Consider the following 20,364-nt stretch of genomic DNA (forward strand, 5'->3'; position numbering starts at 1 on the left):
TCCTCTGATTGCTCTCTGCTGCTGCTGAGCATTACATGCCTCTACTTAGAAAGCTCCCAGAAAGCCCAATTGTTTCATACTCTTCCTTTAAGTAAAAACCCCACGGCAACATGACCAGTTTCATCACAATTATTCCCCATCCACATGCAATTACACCAAATGCACTGGACTATATCTTACTAATTGTTGATTCTTCTAACCCCAATTTATATCCAGTTGCTTTATCTTAATTTTCCGCTTGGTTTATTGTGTTGATTTGTATATAAATATTCACTCCGAGGATCATTATCAAAGATGACTAAGAGGAGTGTTGGGAGCTCACGACGGGCTCGGTTGTGGCTCTCTAATTACCGCGCCGTGCCAAAGGAGAAGCGGGACTCTGATGCCAACCGAACAAGTGCAACGAGAAGGGCAGCAGGGTACACACATCATTACACCCAGAGAGAAGGCAAATACATTCATCTTTCTGATTGAGGGGCTTTGAGCTAAAGCCTAAACAGCACTCGGGAGTGTGAGTGGGTCTCCGCTCCCCGTTTGCTGAATGAAACCGAGGGAAGACGCTAATGACTTTTCAAGTCGGATATTTGCCCTTACACAGTCTCGAGCATGACGCCAGCCGGTGGCATGGAAAGCCTTCAGATGTGGACGAGATCTGGTGACCTAGCTGAGTCAACCAACCCAAATTGCAAACATTTCCAGTTTTCAGTCTGTTTTTAAAATGTAAATGCAAAACTTGATTATAAAATAGTTGGCGATGGTAGGATTTTAAGCATTGAGCACCAAGAAGCTCGTGGATGGTTGGTTGGCTGGCTGAATCCAAGTGTTAGATCGTCGAATAAGGAATTGAACAATTTTCCATGCTCTTTTTTTCCCCCTAAACTTCCCCAGACCGGCAAGTACGTGGTTATTCTCTGTAAGCTGCTACCATATCACCGTCACTATATGTCCGCCAACTTTCCCATTGAATGCTTTTTACATGCAACTTTCTGCTTGGGCTGCTACCTTCTTACCTATGTGTTCATATATGTAGATATCGCACCCAGATATCTACATATAGATATCCCTGCGACGATCTGCAGGGATTTTGCTAAACTTTTGTTCTCAGAGTCAGGAAAATATATTAAAAAAACCTGGCTCCTGGAAAGAAACAAAAAACAGAACTCAAGAGCAAAGTTCAGTCATCCAGTTTGAACATTTTTGATGCTCGATATAGATGTTTTGATTTTTTGCACATAGTTATGCATTTTCTTGTGTTTAATATTAATTGCAGTTATTCTTTTTAAGTCCTTGATGTATTTTGTTTACATTTTCCTCTAGATTATATTAAGCTATAGCAACAAAGCCTTTGGCATGACATTAACGTGAACCAATGAATGAAGGAAGAAGACACTGATCGCGACAAGATGATGTAAGGTTCCCCTCAGGGCCCCGACTCAGACCGGAGACAGTACCTGTATGTTGGTGAGAAGAGTCTCTATCGATGACAGGCCATCTGGGAAGAGAAATGGCGACGGAAAACCCGGAGGCAGAGTCTGTCCGGCCAGCGACAACCTCTCGTAGCTGTCTCTCGCTGTTGGAGTGCACATGGAGTTGTCTTCTGCAACGAAAAGTGAGATCAAACATTTGCTCAGCCTGGGAACCAAAAAACTGTGGGGCACATTTGGCCGTCGATGACGAGTGTCGTGGCTTCGAGAGCCAATCCCAATGTTCCTCACCTCACAAAACGTATAAAAAACGCATAAAAAAACATGGAGATTCTTTTGTACTGTGTCTTCTAAAGCCCCCCGTTTTTTTTGCATAAGGTATTAAACAATATCAAGCAAAAACATAAATCCAGCAGCAAGACCTATTTAAGAGATGTCATGCAGATTCCAAAAATGGAGGGAGGGTGGGGGGGAAGACTGTGCCGGCAGTTTGACCCGAGAGACTTGGGCTTGCTTTGTGCGAGCACGCTCGGGTGCCTGTCATACCTAAGATGACATCATCCTCCATTCATCACTGGCAGAGGGGTAGGGCCCTGCCATCTGCTGTCCAGCCTCTCCACCGGGCCTCGGTGGAGAGGAAGAGGAGCAGAGGGAGGGAGGGCAAGCAGGAGGCAGACCAGGCAAACACATGTACAGCTTGCTTAAACTAAAACAGTATGTCAGACACTGACACATTAGATCTGACACATGTTTTTGTCTGGTGAGCTTTTACTAAGCCAAGAGGATGTAAGTGCTACCATCCCGGTGAAAGACGGTTCTTATTGAACCCCCTGCATGTCTGTACTATTAATTCTTTTGAATGCTAATTGAATGCAAAGTTGGTTGGGTTGGGTTGAGCGGTGGTGGCTGGTGGGCGGAGGGGAGTTTTATATATGGAGTGAAAACCTGGCGGTTCCCGCTCTCATCCAGTATTCATATCTGTTTATGTGGCAGCCTGAATCTTGTACAAACAGCGAGCGGAGCTGAACAGCCCCCGCCGCTTCCCTCTCTCTCCCTCCTCCCATCAATATTCACCAGCGCCAGCCAAGTGCTGGGAACAGCTGGTCTTACATTAATTAGTTTAAAGTATTTATTTCACCCATCCTCAGAGCAGATTGAGCAAAAACATTGGAGATTATTTCAAGCATCTGCAAATGCCCTGGAAACATCCCGGCGCCAAAAGTCGAGTGTTCGGATTCACAGTTTAGGTTTGTAATTTGGAGAACACTTTTTTTTCTCTTTCCCGCTCTCTATGTGTTGGTGTGTGTGGGTGTGTGTTCGTGTGTGTGTGTGAATGGGGAAGTTGGTAAAATACGCACCGCTGGTCCGTAGAGAGAGCAAACAACCTTTCTCCCTTTTTCAGATGGAGTTCACTACTGTTGATTAATTAGAATGGATGGTTGCCTAATGGATTAAAATTTGTTTATAATTTGACTTCGTAAAAATAATGAATTGCCTACTTTTAAGAAGGCACTCCTGCGGTAATTTATTTCATCTGCAGCAGTCTTATTTTTGTTTTTTTTGTTATTTTTTTCCTGAGGTGGGCGTCGAGATTCGTGAGATGTGAAATGCGCTCTCTACCTGCACAGCGGAGCAACATGAAAGTCCCATTTTATCTCAATAAATGTAACTAATCAAAGATCAGAAGCATTGCGCCTGGCTCCGGATCAGGTTAATACAGACGTACCGCGTGCATTATATATATGCATGCATCACCCACCTCCAATAAAATCACCATAACAACTAGAGACGTTAGTAGACCTCAGGGAAAGGTCTGCTGTTCTGGCTTTGTAATTGATTTGTACTGTAGGCACTTTGTCCCTTATTTAGTGTTGGCATTAATCATAAATCATTGCTTTAACAAACTCCGGCTTCCCACTCAGCAGGCCTCGCCTCCCAACACAAACGTTGGATCACAGGGAATATTTGATGGCTTTGTTGCAGGGGGGGAAACAACCTGTCATGCTCTGGGAAAAGCAAACAGCGCGTTGTGTTCGACAGACTCCCAGCCACCGTACAGCACCTCTTGTCAGATAACATTTCCACCAGGAGCGATGCATAAGTACCGGCGTTTGGGAGAGGAAAGAAATACGGAGCTAATGGGTGGCTAATTTAATCAATGCAATCAAACAGTGCTTAATGAAACTAAATGTAAATTTTAACAGAACAAGATCTGGATCTGCAGTTTCCAGGCAAGTCAAATAGCGCTGCGCCTCCCCCAACTCCTTACCCAACAGGCTCTCACCCAACTCTAGGCTGTAATCATTCGCCACCATAAAGGTGTACTGAGTTTTTAAAGACTTACGGTTTCAAAAATGAACATTTCACATAATTTTCCTACAGTTTAAGGTGATTTTCATGACTATAAAAGCTTGAGGCGCCTTACTATGGAGCACAAAGCAGCACGCCGCTGCTTCTATTCCACATGTTGCATTGCAGGTCAGCTGGCTGACCGTCACTTTCCCCGCGTTCACAGGAAAAACAGAAGAAGGTCTTCAGAGATAATTCCATTTGATAAAAGCACAGACAGTTATGTTTTGGAAACTTGAGGAAAACCACTCATAAATACTCTTATTGAGATAATGGTGTTTGAAAACTATATTGGGTTAGCTACATGTGGAATATCTGTCAAGCGGCTGACTGCAGGCTACCGGAGCAGACAGCCTGACTGATTTACCAGCTAGCATCGCTAATATCTGTTTGTTACGCTCGCAGTTTTACATGAAAAATATCAGAAACAACAGAAAGGTATAATATTCTCACTTGAAAACTAATTATGTTTTTTTTCCCCTTTTTAAATTTATGTTATAGTAGATAACATTTATTGCAGTTACAATCAAGCGGATATATTATTTTCTGTAGCAACAGGACTCATTATTGCATTTCTCATTTAAACTCACGACATTGCGTAAAGCTATATGCTTTTGTCTAAAGCTTTTGCTAAATATCAGGCATGAATATTATAAAGTGTATGAATTTGCATATTTATAGTTCATAGAAAAAACGCAAAAAAAATATATATTTTTTATTTAAATAAAAAATAATCAGTTATTTGATTATCATCAGTTATTTAATACAATTACACCGTTGTATTTAATTCTCGGTCATCATGCTGTGCTGGCCCATGCCTATAGGTCCCCCTTACTCTCCTCCCTCTGCCTGGCTCAAAACCTTGGCATGCGTTTGCATGTTTGCTTCTCAGCATCGCTCCGCAATCATTGACTTCAACTTAATTACAGCGACAGGCGTTGGGAGTGATGGGGGGGCCGGTGGAGTATAGTGGAGTGCTCTGTTTCCAGGTGATATTTCTGCGCCGGCAAGACTGCCAGCAGCAGCTGCGAAAGCCTCTGGTGCTTAGCGTACGGTGAGGGTACAGATAGGGTCTCCCCATCCTCGGTTCCCTCCCCGCCCCACTCTACACCTTCTCACTATGAAATACTGCATAGAAAAAAGACCAAAAAAAAAAACACTTGCGGGTCACCCCTTGTCACAAATAACATTTCATGCACAACTGTTTCTGTGGATAATAGGAGCCACAAATAAAAATGGGACGCTGTAAATACAATGCATTCTGAATGAAATGCCATAATTTAAAACAACAGCACCCCCCGACTCCATCCTCCACCAACACTCTCTCCGTCCTCCGCCTCCACCCTGCTCTCAATAGCTGCAGAGGGAGTCCTTGACAGTGTGGTAGCAATGATGAATCACCTATCCAGTTAATTTTCTCACTCCTCATGTGTTGTGCCACTAAAACAGGAGCCCAAGAATTGACTTGACAAAGTATGAATGTGAAAAAAATAAAAAAATAAATCACTTGGAGGGATCTGGGCTTATCTCCAATTTACATGTTATTAGATTTGCGTTGCAAGCGGCATTTGGACCTGGCACAGAAAAAAAAAAAAAAAGAAAAACGATGGAGCCATGATAACCAGAGATAAGACATTGAAGAAAAAAAAATCCACACTCCAAAGCCTTTGAAATGTTTGACAGAAAAAAGTCAAAAAGTCACAGGGAGTGGAGGGGAAGTGGCCTGATTCGAAAATGTGACAGACACACATTGCAATCTGTTGTAAATCTAGAAGAAACCTTGGGAAATTTAGCTGCAATCTCTGGATAAATAGCTGTAATTGACCTTGGGAGTTGAAAATGTGCCATATGTTTCTGGTTCCTGTGTTTGAAACCGGCTCCCCCAGGACTTTTACGCTGAGTGCTCACACAAATTCAGAGAGAGCTGCAGAAAATAGGAAGACAGGCAGATAGGGAAGAATGGAGGGAGTGAGAGGTAGATGGTCGAAGATGGATGGATGGGTGAGGCTTAGTCTGGGGTGGAGGAGGCTTTAACAGAATGAGTGAAAGAAGGAGAGCGTTCTGCCGGCCAGTCAGTGTGATATATTGACAGGTGAAGCCTTTGTCCTTGATCCTCCCAGCAGGGGAACCGAATGCTAAACCTGGATGTTGTCAGCAGAGCCCAATACGCGAAGCGCAGGCGTTCCGCTTTCACTGTGCAATTACATTTGATTTGACCTGCCACGGTGCGGCGGAGAAACCGGCCTCCCCTTTTCAAGCGGAGTAGTTATGACCTCTCGGACGGCCATTAGCAGCTAACGCAGCATTATTCCACCTGCGCTTAAAAGCACCGGATTTGGAAAGAAATCTTGTCAAGGGAGATATCTGTCTGTGACTACCAGTGCACAGATGCAGCAGGGTGGGTGGGTGGGAGGGAGGAGGGGGAAGTAGTTGCATGCAATTTGAGCACTTGAAAAAAACATGAGCCTGAGCTGATCTTGCAGATGATGTGTCTGCACTCTGAAGAGTCTTTTAAGAAAAATAAGGGGAAGAAAATGGTTTTAGAGAAGTTATGATTTAACTGGTGATTTATTTTTTGCTGTATATATTCAGAAAATGACAATTTACTAGAGGTGGAACAAGATCTAAACTGTATTAAAATGCTTCAGTATTTTATTTTTTTTAAATGAAGTCTTTGGATACAGATGGGAATTTTGGAAATTGACTGTCATGGAGTCCGCCACATAAAGTGGAGCGCTGTGGAATCTGAGTATTTTATCTAATGACAAAGGGTTTCTTTTTCTGCTAGACTACCTGGAACCACCATAAAAACCCTCCAAATTATCAATGAGTAATATCTTTCCTCCAGAATGCAAAGGTGGTCAGCATGAGTGAGATTTGTGCTCAGTGAAGACTTTTTGGAGCAGTATGCGCCAAGTAAGACTGTGCTGGACAGCTTCGCTGATGAAGGAATTCAGAAGAACAGAGTCACAATTCTGCTGTAAACTCTATATTGCTGATGGAACCAGGTACACATGAATATATATCTGAAAAGTATCAAGTTTTAAAAAAGATGATTTTTTCTTTACCCTCAAATTAAACCTATGATCTATTTGTACAAAACTATTTATAAAAAAAGATAAGTATGGCTCAAAGAGCTCTATAAAGAGATCAACTTTAACAAATGTAATTAATCCCCGAGAATTTGGATTGTATTTCTATTAAACTGTAAGACTTTTAGATGAAAACCTTGTAAATAGATAAATCTTTATCTTTTAAATGTGGATTTTGTAAAAAGGCAAGTGGAAAAGATGGAATTTGGGGGGAAAAAAATAATTATAAAAATTTGTAAAAAGAAAAAAAAAAGAAAAAATATACAGAGCCCTTCTTGTTGTGCAACTGGGTACTTAGTGGTAAAGAGAAACAAATGATTGTGACATGCTAATGGTTAGCAAATCAATCAAAAATTATTACACAGATCAAATCTGCACTGAATATTTCTAAACAGACTCGGTTACGAAAACAGAGGTAGAGTTATCCTCACTTTTAAAATGTTTGTGCGGCAGCGCGGTAGGTACTGGTTAGAGAAAAAACGTGACAAAGTGACTACAGAGAAAACGCCACAACTAGCTAAGTTAAGTTTTGACTGTCAGGCAAACTTATAAGATGCAACGCGGTTAGTTATGATGAGGTTTTAGCCAATTATCGAAAGCCCTGTTGACGCGCCAGTTGTTGTTTTACTATATGAATATAGTAATGGATAACGTCACTGGAGCATTTTTATTATCACTACATTCACCTTCACTCTGTAAAAAACAAACAAATAAGCAATATTTACTGAAAGAATATTGCTAATTTGTTTGTTCATCTTGCTCTTGTGAACCTATACTGTCTTGTGAGCTGAACATATCGCGACATCCCCACTGTTTACTGTGGCACCGACTCTAGGAGCTGGCGTAGGTTGATTGGTGCAAGACAAATTTTTCTGCAGTGTGTGTGCGTGCGTGTAAAAGCGAAGAAGAGAAGATGTAAGCAAACAAAGAGCCTCAATCATATACACATTCATTACACACATGCACTGCACACCACACTGATGTGCCCTCATCACATTTAAGCTAATTTCCTTTTCATCACGGAGAGAGGAAAATGAGTGTTTGCCCCATCCCTGCTGAGGGACAAAGTCAAGAGCCCCGGTCGGTTTGGGCTAGATTAACAGGTAACATTTGGCTCCCACTCTCTTATCACAGCATGAAAATCAAACCGCGTGTTTTTCCTCTATCGCTCCCTCCGTCTCCCCCTCCCTAATGTTCCCTTCACTTAGAGATGAAATCGCTCGCTGCACAAACCCATTTTGGAGAGAGGAGAGAAGGTGAGTGGGATAATCAGGCTGGCCACTGGGCCGTGTTTCCTAAACGCTCTCCAAAAAACATTACTGTGCACAGGCATAAAATTAGCACCGGGGACCTTAAAATGTTGACATTTAGCATGACTTTTTGGAGAGTGACACCCTCATATTTTCTTGTAGGATATCATTAAATTTCAACTGCCCTATGGCTGCGCGTTTCCATTAATAACCAATTCAGTGTGTCACCTCTCCCTTTTTCTCTCACTCTCTCGCTTGCCACCTTTTCCTTTTTTTTTTCTTTTTTTTTTTTCCCGAAGTAATGAGTCCATTGCTTTGCCTTAATAAATTGAATCGTATTCTCAAGGCCGTATGAAGATGGAGCCACAGATGGACAGGCTGCATGGAGGGAAATAACCATAAATCCTTTACTGTCAGAGAGGCGGTGTGAGGTGACAAAAGCAGACAATCACAAACAGTGATCACACCGAGGAAGGTGGGTCCTCTCTGCTACAGCTGTCTCCTGCCGGAACGGCTAAAATATGAAGCATTGCTTTAACTGATGAGCCCTGCTAATGATTACCTGCGAGAGCCATCAGAAGGTTGGCGGATAATTGTCAACAACTGTCTGCAAAGTTTATTAGCGCCTTCAAAGCAGGGCTAAGGAAAAGCTTGTACAACAGTCACGTCGCAGTTGTGTAACGATACTGGTGTAATTTTGCATGATGCTGGCTACACAGCAGAGACTGCATAAAATTTTGAGGAAAACAAATTCTCTTGATGTTGGTTATGACAAAAAAAAAAAAAAAAACATTAAATTCTCCTTTTGTATATATTTAAGAAAAATAAAGGTTTTCTCATTCTCAAATGGAATTTTAAAGAATCTACATTACGTGCAGAATTGTTTAGTTTGATCAGTCTGATGGCTTGAAAATTGAAACAAGAGATGATCAAATGTTACCCAAGAAATGTGAAATAGTCCTTTACTTTAGGACTAAGTAATCAAAATGTTGCTATTTAAAAGTCTTTGTTGCCCCTTGACCCTTTGAAGTTTTCGTCTTTGCGGGGTAACTAAATGAGCGATCCGACACAGAACATCTTGTATCAAATGTGTTTTAACTTGCACCCACACTGGAGTCATTTCATAATTTGCCTATATATTTTAACAATTTCCAAACACACTCGAAGGCTGGTTTGTTTCTGACCTTATGCTCTACTTAGAGCTTAAAGTAACAGCATCTACTTACAAGAAACAGAGAAGCGGCTATTCTAACCTCTACATTTGCTACTTTCTTGTGTACAGTCTTTATTAATGATTTAAATGGACCTAAAACAGACAATGGAAATGCAGTAATTTGTGTTTGTTTCTTCTACCTTAGCAGGTCAGTCAGAATGAGGCTGTTGGAGCATGCGCTACTCATTTGCTATCCAGATAACGAAGGGCTCTGACTGCAGCTGTGGGAGGACGGGGCCACCTGTGAGTGTGCCATAGTTAAACCTGCTGCTTGTTGGCGGGACAAACCGACAAGCAAATAAGGGCTCAAGTTGATGCAAAAAAAGGGACCAGAAAAAAGTTAATAAAAATTCTTTAGACCTATATGAAAAATAGTTTCTTGAAAACCTTGAATAGTCACTAACGTCACAAAATAGTTACTAGATTCCTTGAATCCTTGAGATACAAGGAGAAGGAAAAGATCTTTAAATTGGCAACACTGTTTTGTGTTGGCAACAAGGCAGTAACGAGACGATTCCTTAGTCTTTTGCTTGAAAATACGAGTCTCAGAAATACATAATTGAGCAGACAGCTTCATGTCTGGATTTCATTTTATTGGCTTACACCTTCTTCTTCAGATGAAGCCACTTGCTGACCTCTGGTGAATAGCACTTTGCGAGACAGACTTCATCTTGACAACAAACATTGTGGCGCTTTAATACTGCAAGATCTCGTGCCACAAGCCTGAAATTGATGAAGAAACTTCTGGTATTGTATATAATGTTAGCTTGGAATAGATTGGAAAAAAAAGAGAGAATAAGGACCAGAGAATGAGGCAAGGGAGCAGAATCTATGTTGACTCCTATTCAGGAGGAAGATATCTTGTCTTTTTATGCGGCCCATGTCATATTTATTGCATAAAGGTCAGAGTGTTCATTTGTTCAAAGTCAGCGTTTTGCCCGTCTCCTCTCCTCTCTTCTCGTGTAATAAATGCAGGGGGCTATGTCATTATCGGACCTCTGAGGATTACAGGCTTGGCTGACTGTGATGACTGCATAAAAGCATGCAGGACTTCTTTTTTTTTTTTGTTTCTACCAGCGCACACCTTCAGATGAGCTCTTAATGGAGCAAGAGTGGAGACAGAATGGCGTTTTGCAGAGTGACGAGCGGAGTCGGAAGAAACGAGGCAGAGGGGAAGAGGAAAGGGAAGGGGAGAAAGCAGGAAGGTTCAGGTGAGAAGCCACACGAGGAGGAATCCATAGGCTTAAGCTTTCGGTCACCATCAGGAGGAGTAAAATAAACTTTTGTCTCAGGGGAGAAAAAAAAGAAAGAAAAGAAAAAGGCAAAGAGGCTGAATAGATTTCCCTAATTCACCTATCGACTAAGAGCCCAAACTGTCAAGAGGATAATACTTGGCGAAGGACATTATTGTGAGGCGCTTTGAAGGTGTTCAGATTGTCTCTGCATATTGACCCCCGTTGTCCAGCTCCGCTTATCGACAGTAGAATCGTTGAGATTAAATGGGCCTCGCCTATTGATTTGCTTTTTTGCCCGAATCATTCCCATTTCAGAAGGGGATCATCTGTACTGTATACCCCCCCCACCACCGAATCCACCGCCACCCCCCCCACAGTAATCTTTCCTGACCCGCTAATCATCAAACCATTTACGTCCTCTCTCTTTGTTTCAGCTCTCCTTTGTTTAGCATTTACCAATTCATTACAGCAACTTCTCCCGCAGCTTAACTTAGACGGCGGCTGGGGAACCCTGCTTCCATCCGATAGTGGCGCGCTCTCCAGCGAGGATGTGCCACAGAAACGCGTGCCCGACATCACAGCGCACATGCCAATTACATATTGATAATTAAGTATTCAAACAAACAAACAGAGAGGAAATCCCCCCCACCCCCACATAATCATCAGGTTTTAATAGAACAAGTATGAGTTTGGTGTGCTTGGCCAGATAGCCTGCTGCTTGATCAGAGCTCTGTTGCGTTTTATTTTCTACTGGGAGGAGGGAAGTGAAGGAGGATGATGGGGGCTGGGGGAGATGGGTAGAGAGAAGGTGGGTGGGGGGGGTACAGGCAGACACATTGGTGTCATTGCCTGGCATTGCAATCCTACAGGGAGAAGCTGCGCCGCGCTGTTGCTGCTGAACGAATGTCGACGAAGCCTGGCGCTAATCCAGCCTCGGATATGCTGAGCTGCTTTTTAAATGGAGATGAAAGGACAAAGGCGGAAATGGGGAAGTGTAAACTTTAAAAAGGCCCAGGCTTAAGGAGCCCCTCGCTCTGCAAACTGCCTGGCGTTAAAGCCAGTGCTCCCCCCCCCCATGCCCTTACCCCTCCACCATCAAAAAAAAGGAGGGAAAGAAAAAACTGATGCAAATCCATTAGCACAGTCCTGTTTTCACAGTCATAAAAATACTTAAGAGGTTTAAAACGAGGGGTGGGGTGGGGGGGACGTGTTAAACGTGTGGAAATCTGTTTTGATAACATTATTCGTGACAGTGGCTTTGCGCCGCGTGAATTAATAACACTTCATTTGCAGACGGAAAGGAAGCCGGCGTGGTATTTCCAGTTAAAGAGATTAATTTTTAAAGACCTAATTGACAGGCTGGGGTTAGGCAGGATAAGCAACAGACTATAAGGCTGCAGCTGCAAAGTCAAGGTGACTGCAATACTCAGAAAGAGAGGAAAAAAGAAAGGCTTTCAACAAGCAGAATAGAGAGGAGAGAGGGAGGGAGTGAAGAGAATTAGTCTTCAAGCACTTTTTTTCCCCCTCCGCCCCCTATTCTTCCTCTCTTTATTAGGAATGATTTACTTTCTCTGTGAAAGGATATAAAAGCTCAAGTATAGTGCCGTAATTATCGCAGAGTGAAAATTTAAAGGTTTGACTCACAATGTCCTCAAGTTAGCCCGCAGACTTGCCGGGCGATAAGAGCGTCTGCGTTCGGCACTCGGCATCCAATCGGTTGTGTTTTATGGGGCTTTGCCGAGGAAGAGCACACACACACACAAAAAAGCAAGTCTGTAAACATGATGGACTGTGGAGAACTGCTATACTAGGGGGCCCCCGTGTTTACCTTGGCAAGAGCCTGGCCCTGGCAATGTCGGGGCGGCGTCGCTTAATTACTGTTTACATGTAAATATTAAATTATACAAACAAGCCCGCCGAATGTCTCCGACAAAAAAAAAACTACAGAAATACAAATTCAGGGTCAACCTTATCTGTCTGCAACAGTTGCCGCGGCTGCGAGGAAGGGGATCGTTTTGAATCGCAAATTCGCTGCATTGAACATAATCTTCATAATTGCTAAATGCTGTTGTCCAAGGGCATTCAGGTAAATACATTGCCATCATCTGCATAATAGCAGATGCTCAGATATGTAAAAAAAACTCATCTTGTGTTCTCGGGGAGAGTGGGGGCGAGAGAAGGAAACACAAAGAATGCAGGGAGGCGTTTTGTTAAAATAAAAAAACAAGATTCGACCGATGATCTTGAATGTCTCCAGTCAAGACAAGAGAGTTGATCCCTTTTGATTGCGGATCTGTGTTTTCCCTGACAGTCCGGGCTGGCAGCAGAGCACCGGTGCCTGCGGTGCATCTCTGGTATGGCTGAGTAAAGCACTTGTTCATTTGCAGTGAAGGGTAACATGAAACAGGCCTCAGCCCCTCTGATGGACAAGGAGATTTCACCTTCGCCAGTGAATGATAATGCATTATTAAATTTGCCTCTCTGCTCACTAGATACACTTAGCTGACCACAGCATATTTATCTCCCCATCCGAGGCTCACGTCTTGGCAGGAGAAAGCATTCTGTCACTTTTGAGGCATTTCAAAGATTAAAAAGAACCTCTCTCTTTTCAACGTCCCTAAAAGCATCCCCCCTCATTTTTTATTTTTTTTTCCTTCAGTGAAATGTGATTAGTGGGAGATGGTGTCACGCAATGGAACATTCATGAGGGGGAGAACAAATATCCAAATGAACTCCCCGTGTCCTCGAGGAATAGCCCCTCTCTGCACCATCAGCAATCTCTCTCTCTCTCTCTTCCTCTCTCACGCACGCACGGTGCCGGGGTGGGGAGGGAAATTTGATTGATCCTCTATTGAATTATTTTTTTGCACTCTTTCATTTCAACAGGACGCACTGACAAGTTGTTTGATCATAAAGCATTATTGTCTGCCAAGTCACATTTCAGGGTTGTGATGGCTAATGATCTTGCCTCCTGACATGGGGGAAAGTCAGGTAGTCAGCATGTGTTTGAAGCTCGCAAACGCCAAGGACATCGGGGAGGACCGAGCGAAAACACGGCTACATTAAAGTCGGAAAAGATGAAGAGAAGGAGCTCCTGCCGAAACGCGTGGAACTTTTAATGATACTGTACGCAGGTGCCCGTCAATGTCAGGGAAATATTTACGCTGCAATATTGATGCAGAAAGTTTTACCTGGACCCCAAAAGTCTGCCCCGCACCCCTTCCGACCCAGCCTTTTTATCACTGCGACTGCACATGCAAAGAAGGAACAGAACAAAGACTACAAAGGCAGGAGATTATCTTTCTTTTTTTGGTCTCTTCCATCTTTTCTTTTCCAACTATACACCCCTTTCTCTGCATGAGCCCCGTCGGTGTTTGCGAGTCCTTTTTATCGGAGCTGCACTTCGTCCAACAAACTGCATTCTGGGACTATATTAACACTCATCAGCTGGGCATGTACAGGCAAGGGCAAATTACCGCTGTCCACTGCGGTTGCGGTGGCGCATCATGCATCAGAGGCTAAGAGCAGGTAGGCATGAAAGCATGCGCCTCCAGGTGACATAATACGCCGCAGCTTTCCATCCAGCAGGCTTTGGAGGACATTACGGATGCATCTCCTGTTGTGTCAACAAGTGTATATAACATTTACCAGGGAAGAGCCGATATCATATTACCAATGATTCATCCGCTTTTAAAATATGGTTTACAGAATCAGCTTACATAACGTCGTCCCGTCAGGCCTCTCAGCTCGGCGCTACGGAAACACTCAACTGCAGGGTGCAGTACGGGCTCATGTACAGCGTCCTGCACACCTATTAGTAAAGGTGTGTAAAAAAGCCTTAACATGAATTCATCTTCTATTGGAGCAGCATAAAACACTGCAAAAATGTCTTTTAAATCCCACCGTTAATTTGAATGCATCAATTGATGTAAAATGAGAAAAATGGGAAATTGATGTTTTCACAAAATCACCGTCGTCCAACCTTAAAAGTTCCAGCAGCATAACAGTACCTAAAAAATATACCCATGTTAAATCACAAACTATTTGTTATTAATTTATTAATTCTTGTTTCTCTGGTTTTTAGATTTGACTTTAAAAATAGGTCAACTTCTTCTAGCCTCTCTTGGCAAAGAAAATGGCAAGAAAAGAAAACCTTCAAGTAAGTCTAATGTGTGTTGAGCTCCATAAGTCAAGAAATGACTGCAAGAAAATAACTATTTGCCTAAAGTTGACCGTATCTCCAGTTGGATAAACAATTTAAAAAGTTGGACTGGATGAGGATTAAGTTTATCTTGCCATCATGCAGAAATGAGTGTCATGAGTCTCCAAGTCTCCATAACAACCACGAGAAGCTATTACATGTCATGTAGTGGTTTAGGAGCCTTTTCAGTCCTACCATAACAAATTAAACAGGTGATGCTTGCTAAACTTTTGCTTATTCAAATTTTTTTTAAATACCAGTAAATTTTACATCATGTGACTTCTTCAAGAAAACCAGGGGTTGTCGGATCTTTCAGTAGGACATCAATAAAAAGAATAAGCCTGACAAATGGTTAATTTGTACACATCCAAGGCTATTACAATCCCTACATTCAAAGCTATAGAAAACCTGTAAGCTGAAGAGACAAGTGCTAGAAATATACGTCACGATAACTCCGTCTGTACACTGAAAAAAATGTTTTTTGAACCAACTTTAAAAAAATTACACTACTTTGCTACTGCTAGTTTTATTAGTTCTGCTCAAGCTAGGAGTCTGCTTTAAGAATTATTCAAATCAGAATTGTGGCGTGAGCAAAACTAATCAAATTGTCTGAGAATTTTTTTTAAGTTGGTCCAAAGAAACATTTTTTTTTCAGTGTATGCTCCCACCTTGTGAAATATTGCAGCATCTGAGTGGTTGTATTAACAGCAGTGGTGACTGAAAATGTGCCACAATTACTACTTAATGTCTGATTTGTTTTTTCCTAACTGAATACATTTCAAAACATTTTCTGCGTGAGATTACGCTACTGCAAAAAAAAGAAAAAGACTTACTTTATTTTAATATTTGTTCACAAGAATTTACTAGGACTGCAAACAGGAATGCAACAAAGTGGCTGAAACTTCTGCACTCCAGCATACATACAGTGCATATGGCTTGCGTTTTGAAACACATTTTCCCAGAGGAAATCCAACGATATCCAGTGTTTGATGTCCAAAGACTGAGTTTACAGCCAAAAAGGCTTCCGTACCTTTCAAATTTTCCCCTTGTTTGTCAGCTACCTGCTGTTTCACGAGACAGAGGCTTGTCGGAAGCTATCACCGCAGACTTGCTTTTTGAAGCAATTCAATTAGTCACATATGAGGCAACATTTAGCAGTCTGCTCGCCTTTTCCTTTTTTCTTTTTTTTTTCTTTTTTCTTCTTTCCTCTCACACACATCATCTTAGCTCTCTATATCTCAGTCTCAGGCAAATTTTGGACAACAAATCGGACCCAAGTTCAAAGAAAAGAAAAAAAAAAAGACACCATCTGGTTACTCCACAATGGGCGACACAAGTTTAGAAACTGTCTTTTTTTTATTTATTTTATTCAAAAACAAACAGCCTTTGTCCTTCATCAGCACAGACGACATGAAAAAGAAGAGACGCGCTCACAGGATATGAGCGATGAGACATTATAGCGGCTGTCTCGGAGGTGTCTGGCTATTTAAATAGTCTCCATATGAGCCGAGGCTCTGCATCCTTCCTCCGCACCCACCGAACTCTCTTCTGAGAGTGCATTGCGAGAGATTAATTTAATGCTCTGCCAGGATCATAAAGATCAAACAAGTGGAGAGATATCATTAAACCACTGGAATGTTATCTCATTTATCTAAACAAACCGATGCGATGAACAAGCCTAATTAAAAAAGCTCACCATAAACAAAGCTGCGGACGGCGAGGCCTTCCCCCCCCCCTCTTTAACAATGCGCCGCATTTATTTTATTAATCTAATGCATCGTGTATCATATCATTACAGTTCAATATTTCTATCATTAATTTTATTCCCTTCACTTAAAGCTTTTATTGGAATTACTTTGGTTATTAGTTGGTTCTAATGTATTGGTTACCTCTGTATCTTGCAGCTACAATCTCTCTTATCTCGCTGCATAAACCTGTGCATGTTATTCAAATTGCCTCATTTATTATGATAGCTTCCTCATGTAAATTGTGCTGACTGCTCGCCCTTGCACAGTCCTCATTAGACTAATGAAAACCTTCAAACGAAAAAACTAAACAACCTGCCAAATAAAGGTCCGGGGTTATTATGAAAATTACAACTGTTGGAGCCGGGAGAAGCTCTCTTCATTAATTCATGCTCAGCAAATTGGTAACTAATTTAGTTGCACTCCTCTGCATTAATGGGTTATTTTATAAAAATGTTTTTCCACAGCCGGAGACCTCTGGTGCGCACTCCGGAGAGCTCGGAATCCTAATCAAGTCCGGCGACATATTAGGAATTGACAATCTCAAAGACAGCGCCGCGTGTGTTTGCGAGTGGACGCGCACGGGTCAACTAGCTGGAGCTGCCGGGGATTGAAGGGGCGACTTGCTGCTTTTTATTTATTTATTTATTTATTTTCTAGTATTGCAAAGAAATTACAGTCATTTCATTATCAAGACACAGAGAACACACTTTGGCTGAGATTTGAGAAAACATTCAGAGGATTCCAGGTACTTGGCTGAGGACTCTTCCCCTGGCTTTGTTTGCGTTACTCTTTTGTTCTTCTGAAATCGCCCCCACACACCATCTCCCTTTTTTTTCACACTCATCCACACACAGTTAGGCGGTTTGTGACCTATAAATTCAGCTCATGATCCTGCTAATTATTACTATTCACTGCTTCACACCCCGCGTGTGAAGGTCTAACACGGATCTTCACGTCAGCCCAGCCATAGGGGAGCGTACAGTCCGATGATTTCCACAGTGGTTTTAATATCATTATCAGCTGCATCCCACCCTCCGCCACGCAGAACAGCACAGCTAGTCAACAGGGAATACGGAAATCTATTATTTGCTTCATTTTGTGTTTAATCTACAATGCTGAGAAATGTTTTATATCTGGAGGTTCTAATTGCTTTTTGACAAAATAATATTCAAAAAACAATTCAATGAAAAAAGAAAAACAACACTTTTTTTCGCCTCCAAGCTCAGTTAATTGAGTAAGTCAAGTCAATGCTAAGACTTTAACTAGGACTGATTAAGATTAAGACTGAGCATTTTAGCAACACACACACACACACCAGAGGGATCTGCTATGAAACAAACAAAGGTTGCTGTGTTGACAGCAACCTCAGAGCCACTGTTAGGTACGGTGGATGATGTATTAGGCTGTGGGCCTTTTTCTCTTTCAAATGCCATGGGAACCTTGTTAGAGAGGCTGGCGTTGTTAATTATTTTTTCATGTTATTCTTTATAGTCCTGTTTTTTTTTATTATTATTATTACTAATAAAAGAAAACAATAGTCTAATGCTAAAAAAAATTGTTGACAAAAAGAGAAATCACAATTTTGCCCTCGACATTCAGGTGATAGACATTGGTTTCATTTTTCTGTGTTTATAATATTGAGGCAAGTTGTTTAGCAAAAAAAACAACAACAAACAAACAAACAAAAAAAACAATAATGACTTCTTTATTGGGGTTTTATGTTTCTACTTTTGTGTTTGGGAAACACCAGAAGAAATTATTCTGACAATCCAAATCAGCGGAATACACTCAGCCATAGATCAAAACAATTTTATCAATGTTCAGACCATTCAACCTGGTCTCTTTTTAAACACTAACGTTTTACCTGTTTGTTTTCTATGGAGAAGTTTAATAACTACTACAAACTTTCCATCAGCATTTGCTTCTCTAGTATCTAACAGCCAATGTTGACCAATTAGCCCTAATAAAACTTAAAAAGAGTCACAATAGAGTCATTTTCATCACAATACCACTTTCACAAAATGATCTGTGTTAACTGTTGGGGATTGGTATCCATGTTTCTTTTTATGTTTGGACCGGGAGAGGAAGAGAACCAACAACATTTTCCTTTAAGGGAGGTCCAGGCTGGGATTTTGAAAGCAGAACCTTATGTCTTATATTATGCACACATGGCAGAGCTGTCATGTGTAAATTAAAAGCAGTTATTTTTGTCGGTAAAAATTGAGCTTTTGGCAACAAATACCCCGAAGCTTTTGGCGTGAAACAAAGAACGGATATGTGGTAAAGCGCCTCCTGTGTGGAGGACCTGTGATGCTGTGGGCCTGTTTCTCCTCCCAACACCCTGCAAAACCTGTTAACAGGACATGGCATCTTGAAGTCTTTGAAATACCGGGAGACAGAGGCCTTTGCCAAAAAAAAAAATCTGAAAATGGATTGTTTTGGGAGCTTTCAGCAAAAAATAATGGCACTGAACATACTGCATGACTAAATCAAGTGGTTCACTGAACAGAAAAGCAACTTTGCCCATTTCAGCTCCCACTTCTAATCATTTGGAAAACCAATGGGGTGTGCTGAAAAGAAGGAAGTATTAAGAACTCTGGAACATCTAGAGATATTTTACATCTGCGATTTAGTCAGAAACAATTACTTCTTAATGTAGATCACATGTGTCAAACTGAAGGCCATGGTGGGCACATCCAGACTGCCATAGCATATTATGTGGCCCTGGAGACCACAACACCAAGTTATGTCAGCTTTTTGTGATTCTGCGATTGTGGAAATTCGTGCAAAATCAACAGATTTTTTTTTTTATGCTAATGCGTAATTTTCCCACAAAAATGATCAAAAGCATTGGGTTTAAGTGAATGCTAACCTGCATCTGGCAGCGTTTACTTTTATTTTTTACTTTTACTACAATGTAGTAAAAGTGAAAAAACTTGATGTCAAGTTAATGTCATACATTTGCAAATTTCCATGTGAATATTTCCTACTTGACATTGCAAAACCTGTGATTTTGATTGCAAAAAATCATGAAAGCAATCACAAAATCTGAAAGGGACTGATCATTACTATTTAATATTAAGAAGTACTTAATATTACTGTTGCCTTGCAGCAAGAAGTTCCTGGGTTCGATTCCTAGCCTGGGGTCTTTCTGCATGGAGTTTGCATGTTCTCCCTGTGCATGCACAGGTTGTCTCCAAAAACAAACCAAAAACATGACTGCTGGGTAAATTGGTATCTCTAAATTCTCCCTAGGTGTGTGTGCGTGTGTATGCGTGTTTGTCCTGTGTCTGTCTCTGTGTTGCCCTGCGACAGACTGGTGACCTGTCCAGGGTGAACCCTGCCTCTCGCCCAAAACGTTCGCTGGAGATAGACATCAGCATCTCCAGACCTCACTAGGGACAAGGGTGTAAGAAAATGGATGGATGGATGGATGGATGGATGGATGGATGGATGGATGGATGGATGGATGGATGGATGGATGGATGGATGGATGGATGTACTTATTGAGTGCTGTATTTATTTTAACAGTTTGTTTATGGGTTTTTTTCAACACATTCTGGCTCAACCGGCCCATTGAGAACATTCATGATCCTGATACGGTCCGAAATGAAAATGAGTTTGACATCCCTTCTTCAGATCACACAATCTGACATTTGGGAACCACTAAAGTAGATGGCATTTCTCACAAAGTTCCACTCACCTTTGTCAGTGTGCATCCTTTTCACTTCATGGCTCATGTCGTGGGCCAGGTCTCCCTCTTTAGGCCCAGGGGCAATGTTGGGGGACAGGCCTAGAAGGGCTTGGTTCATCGAGAGCCCGTTGTGGTGCACTGCTGCAGAAGGAACGGCA

At 41.8% G+C, this 20,364-nt stretch overlaps 1 protein-coding gene across 6 annotated transcripts in view; it reads right to left on the reverse strand.

Moving 5' to 3' along the window:
- The window catches only part of dachd (dachshund d), a 135,177-nt gene that overhangs the window by 11,319 nt on the left and 103,494 nt on the right, over window positions 1-20,364 (reverse strand). For 4 of the 6 annotated variants that reach the window (XM_032568073.1, XM_032568075.1, XM_032568070.1 and 1 more), the window contains 2 exons: window positions 20,216-20,347; window positions 1,452-1,597 (listed from right to left, as the gene is read on the reverse strand). In XM_032568073.1, coding sequence (XP_032423964.1) covers window positions 1,452-1,597; window positions 20,216-20,347 — 278 coding nt within the window. The remainder of the gene's footprint in view (window positions 1-1,451; window positions 1,598-20,215; window positions 20,348-20,364) is intronic. The other 2 variants (XM_032568072.1, XM_032568071.1) reach the window with 2 other exon arrangements.

The sequence above is a fragment of the Xiphophorus hellerii genome, chromosome 7 (assembly GCF_003331165.1).
Source record: "Xiphophorus hellerii strain 12219 chromosome 7, Xiphophorus_hellerii-4.1, whole genome shotgun sequence".
NCBI lineage: Eukaryota > Metazoa > Chordata > Actinopteri > Cyprinodontiformes > Poeciliidae > Xiphophorus > Xiphophorus hellerii.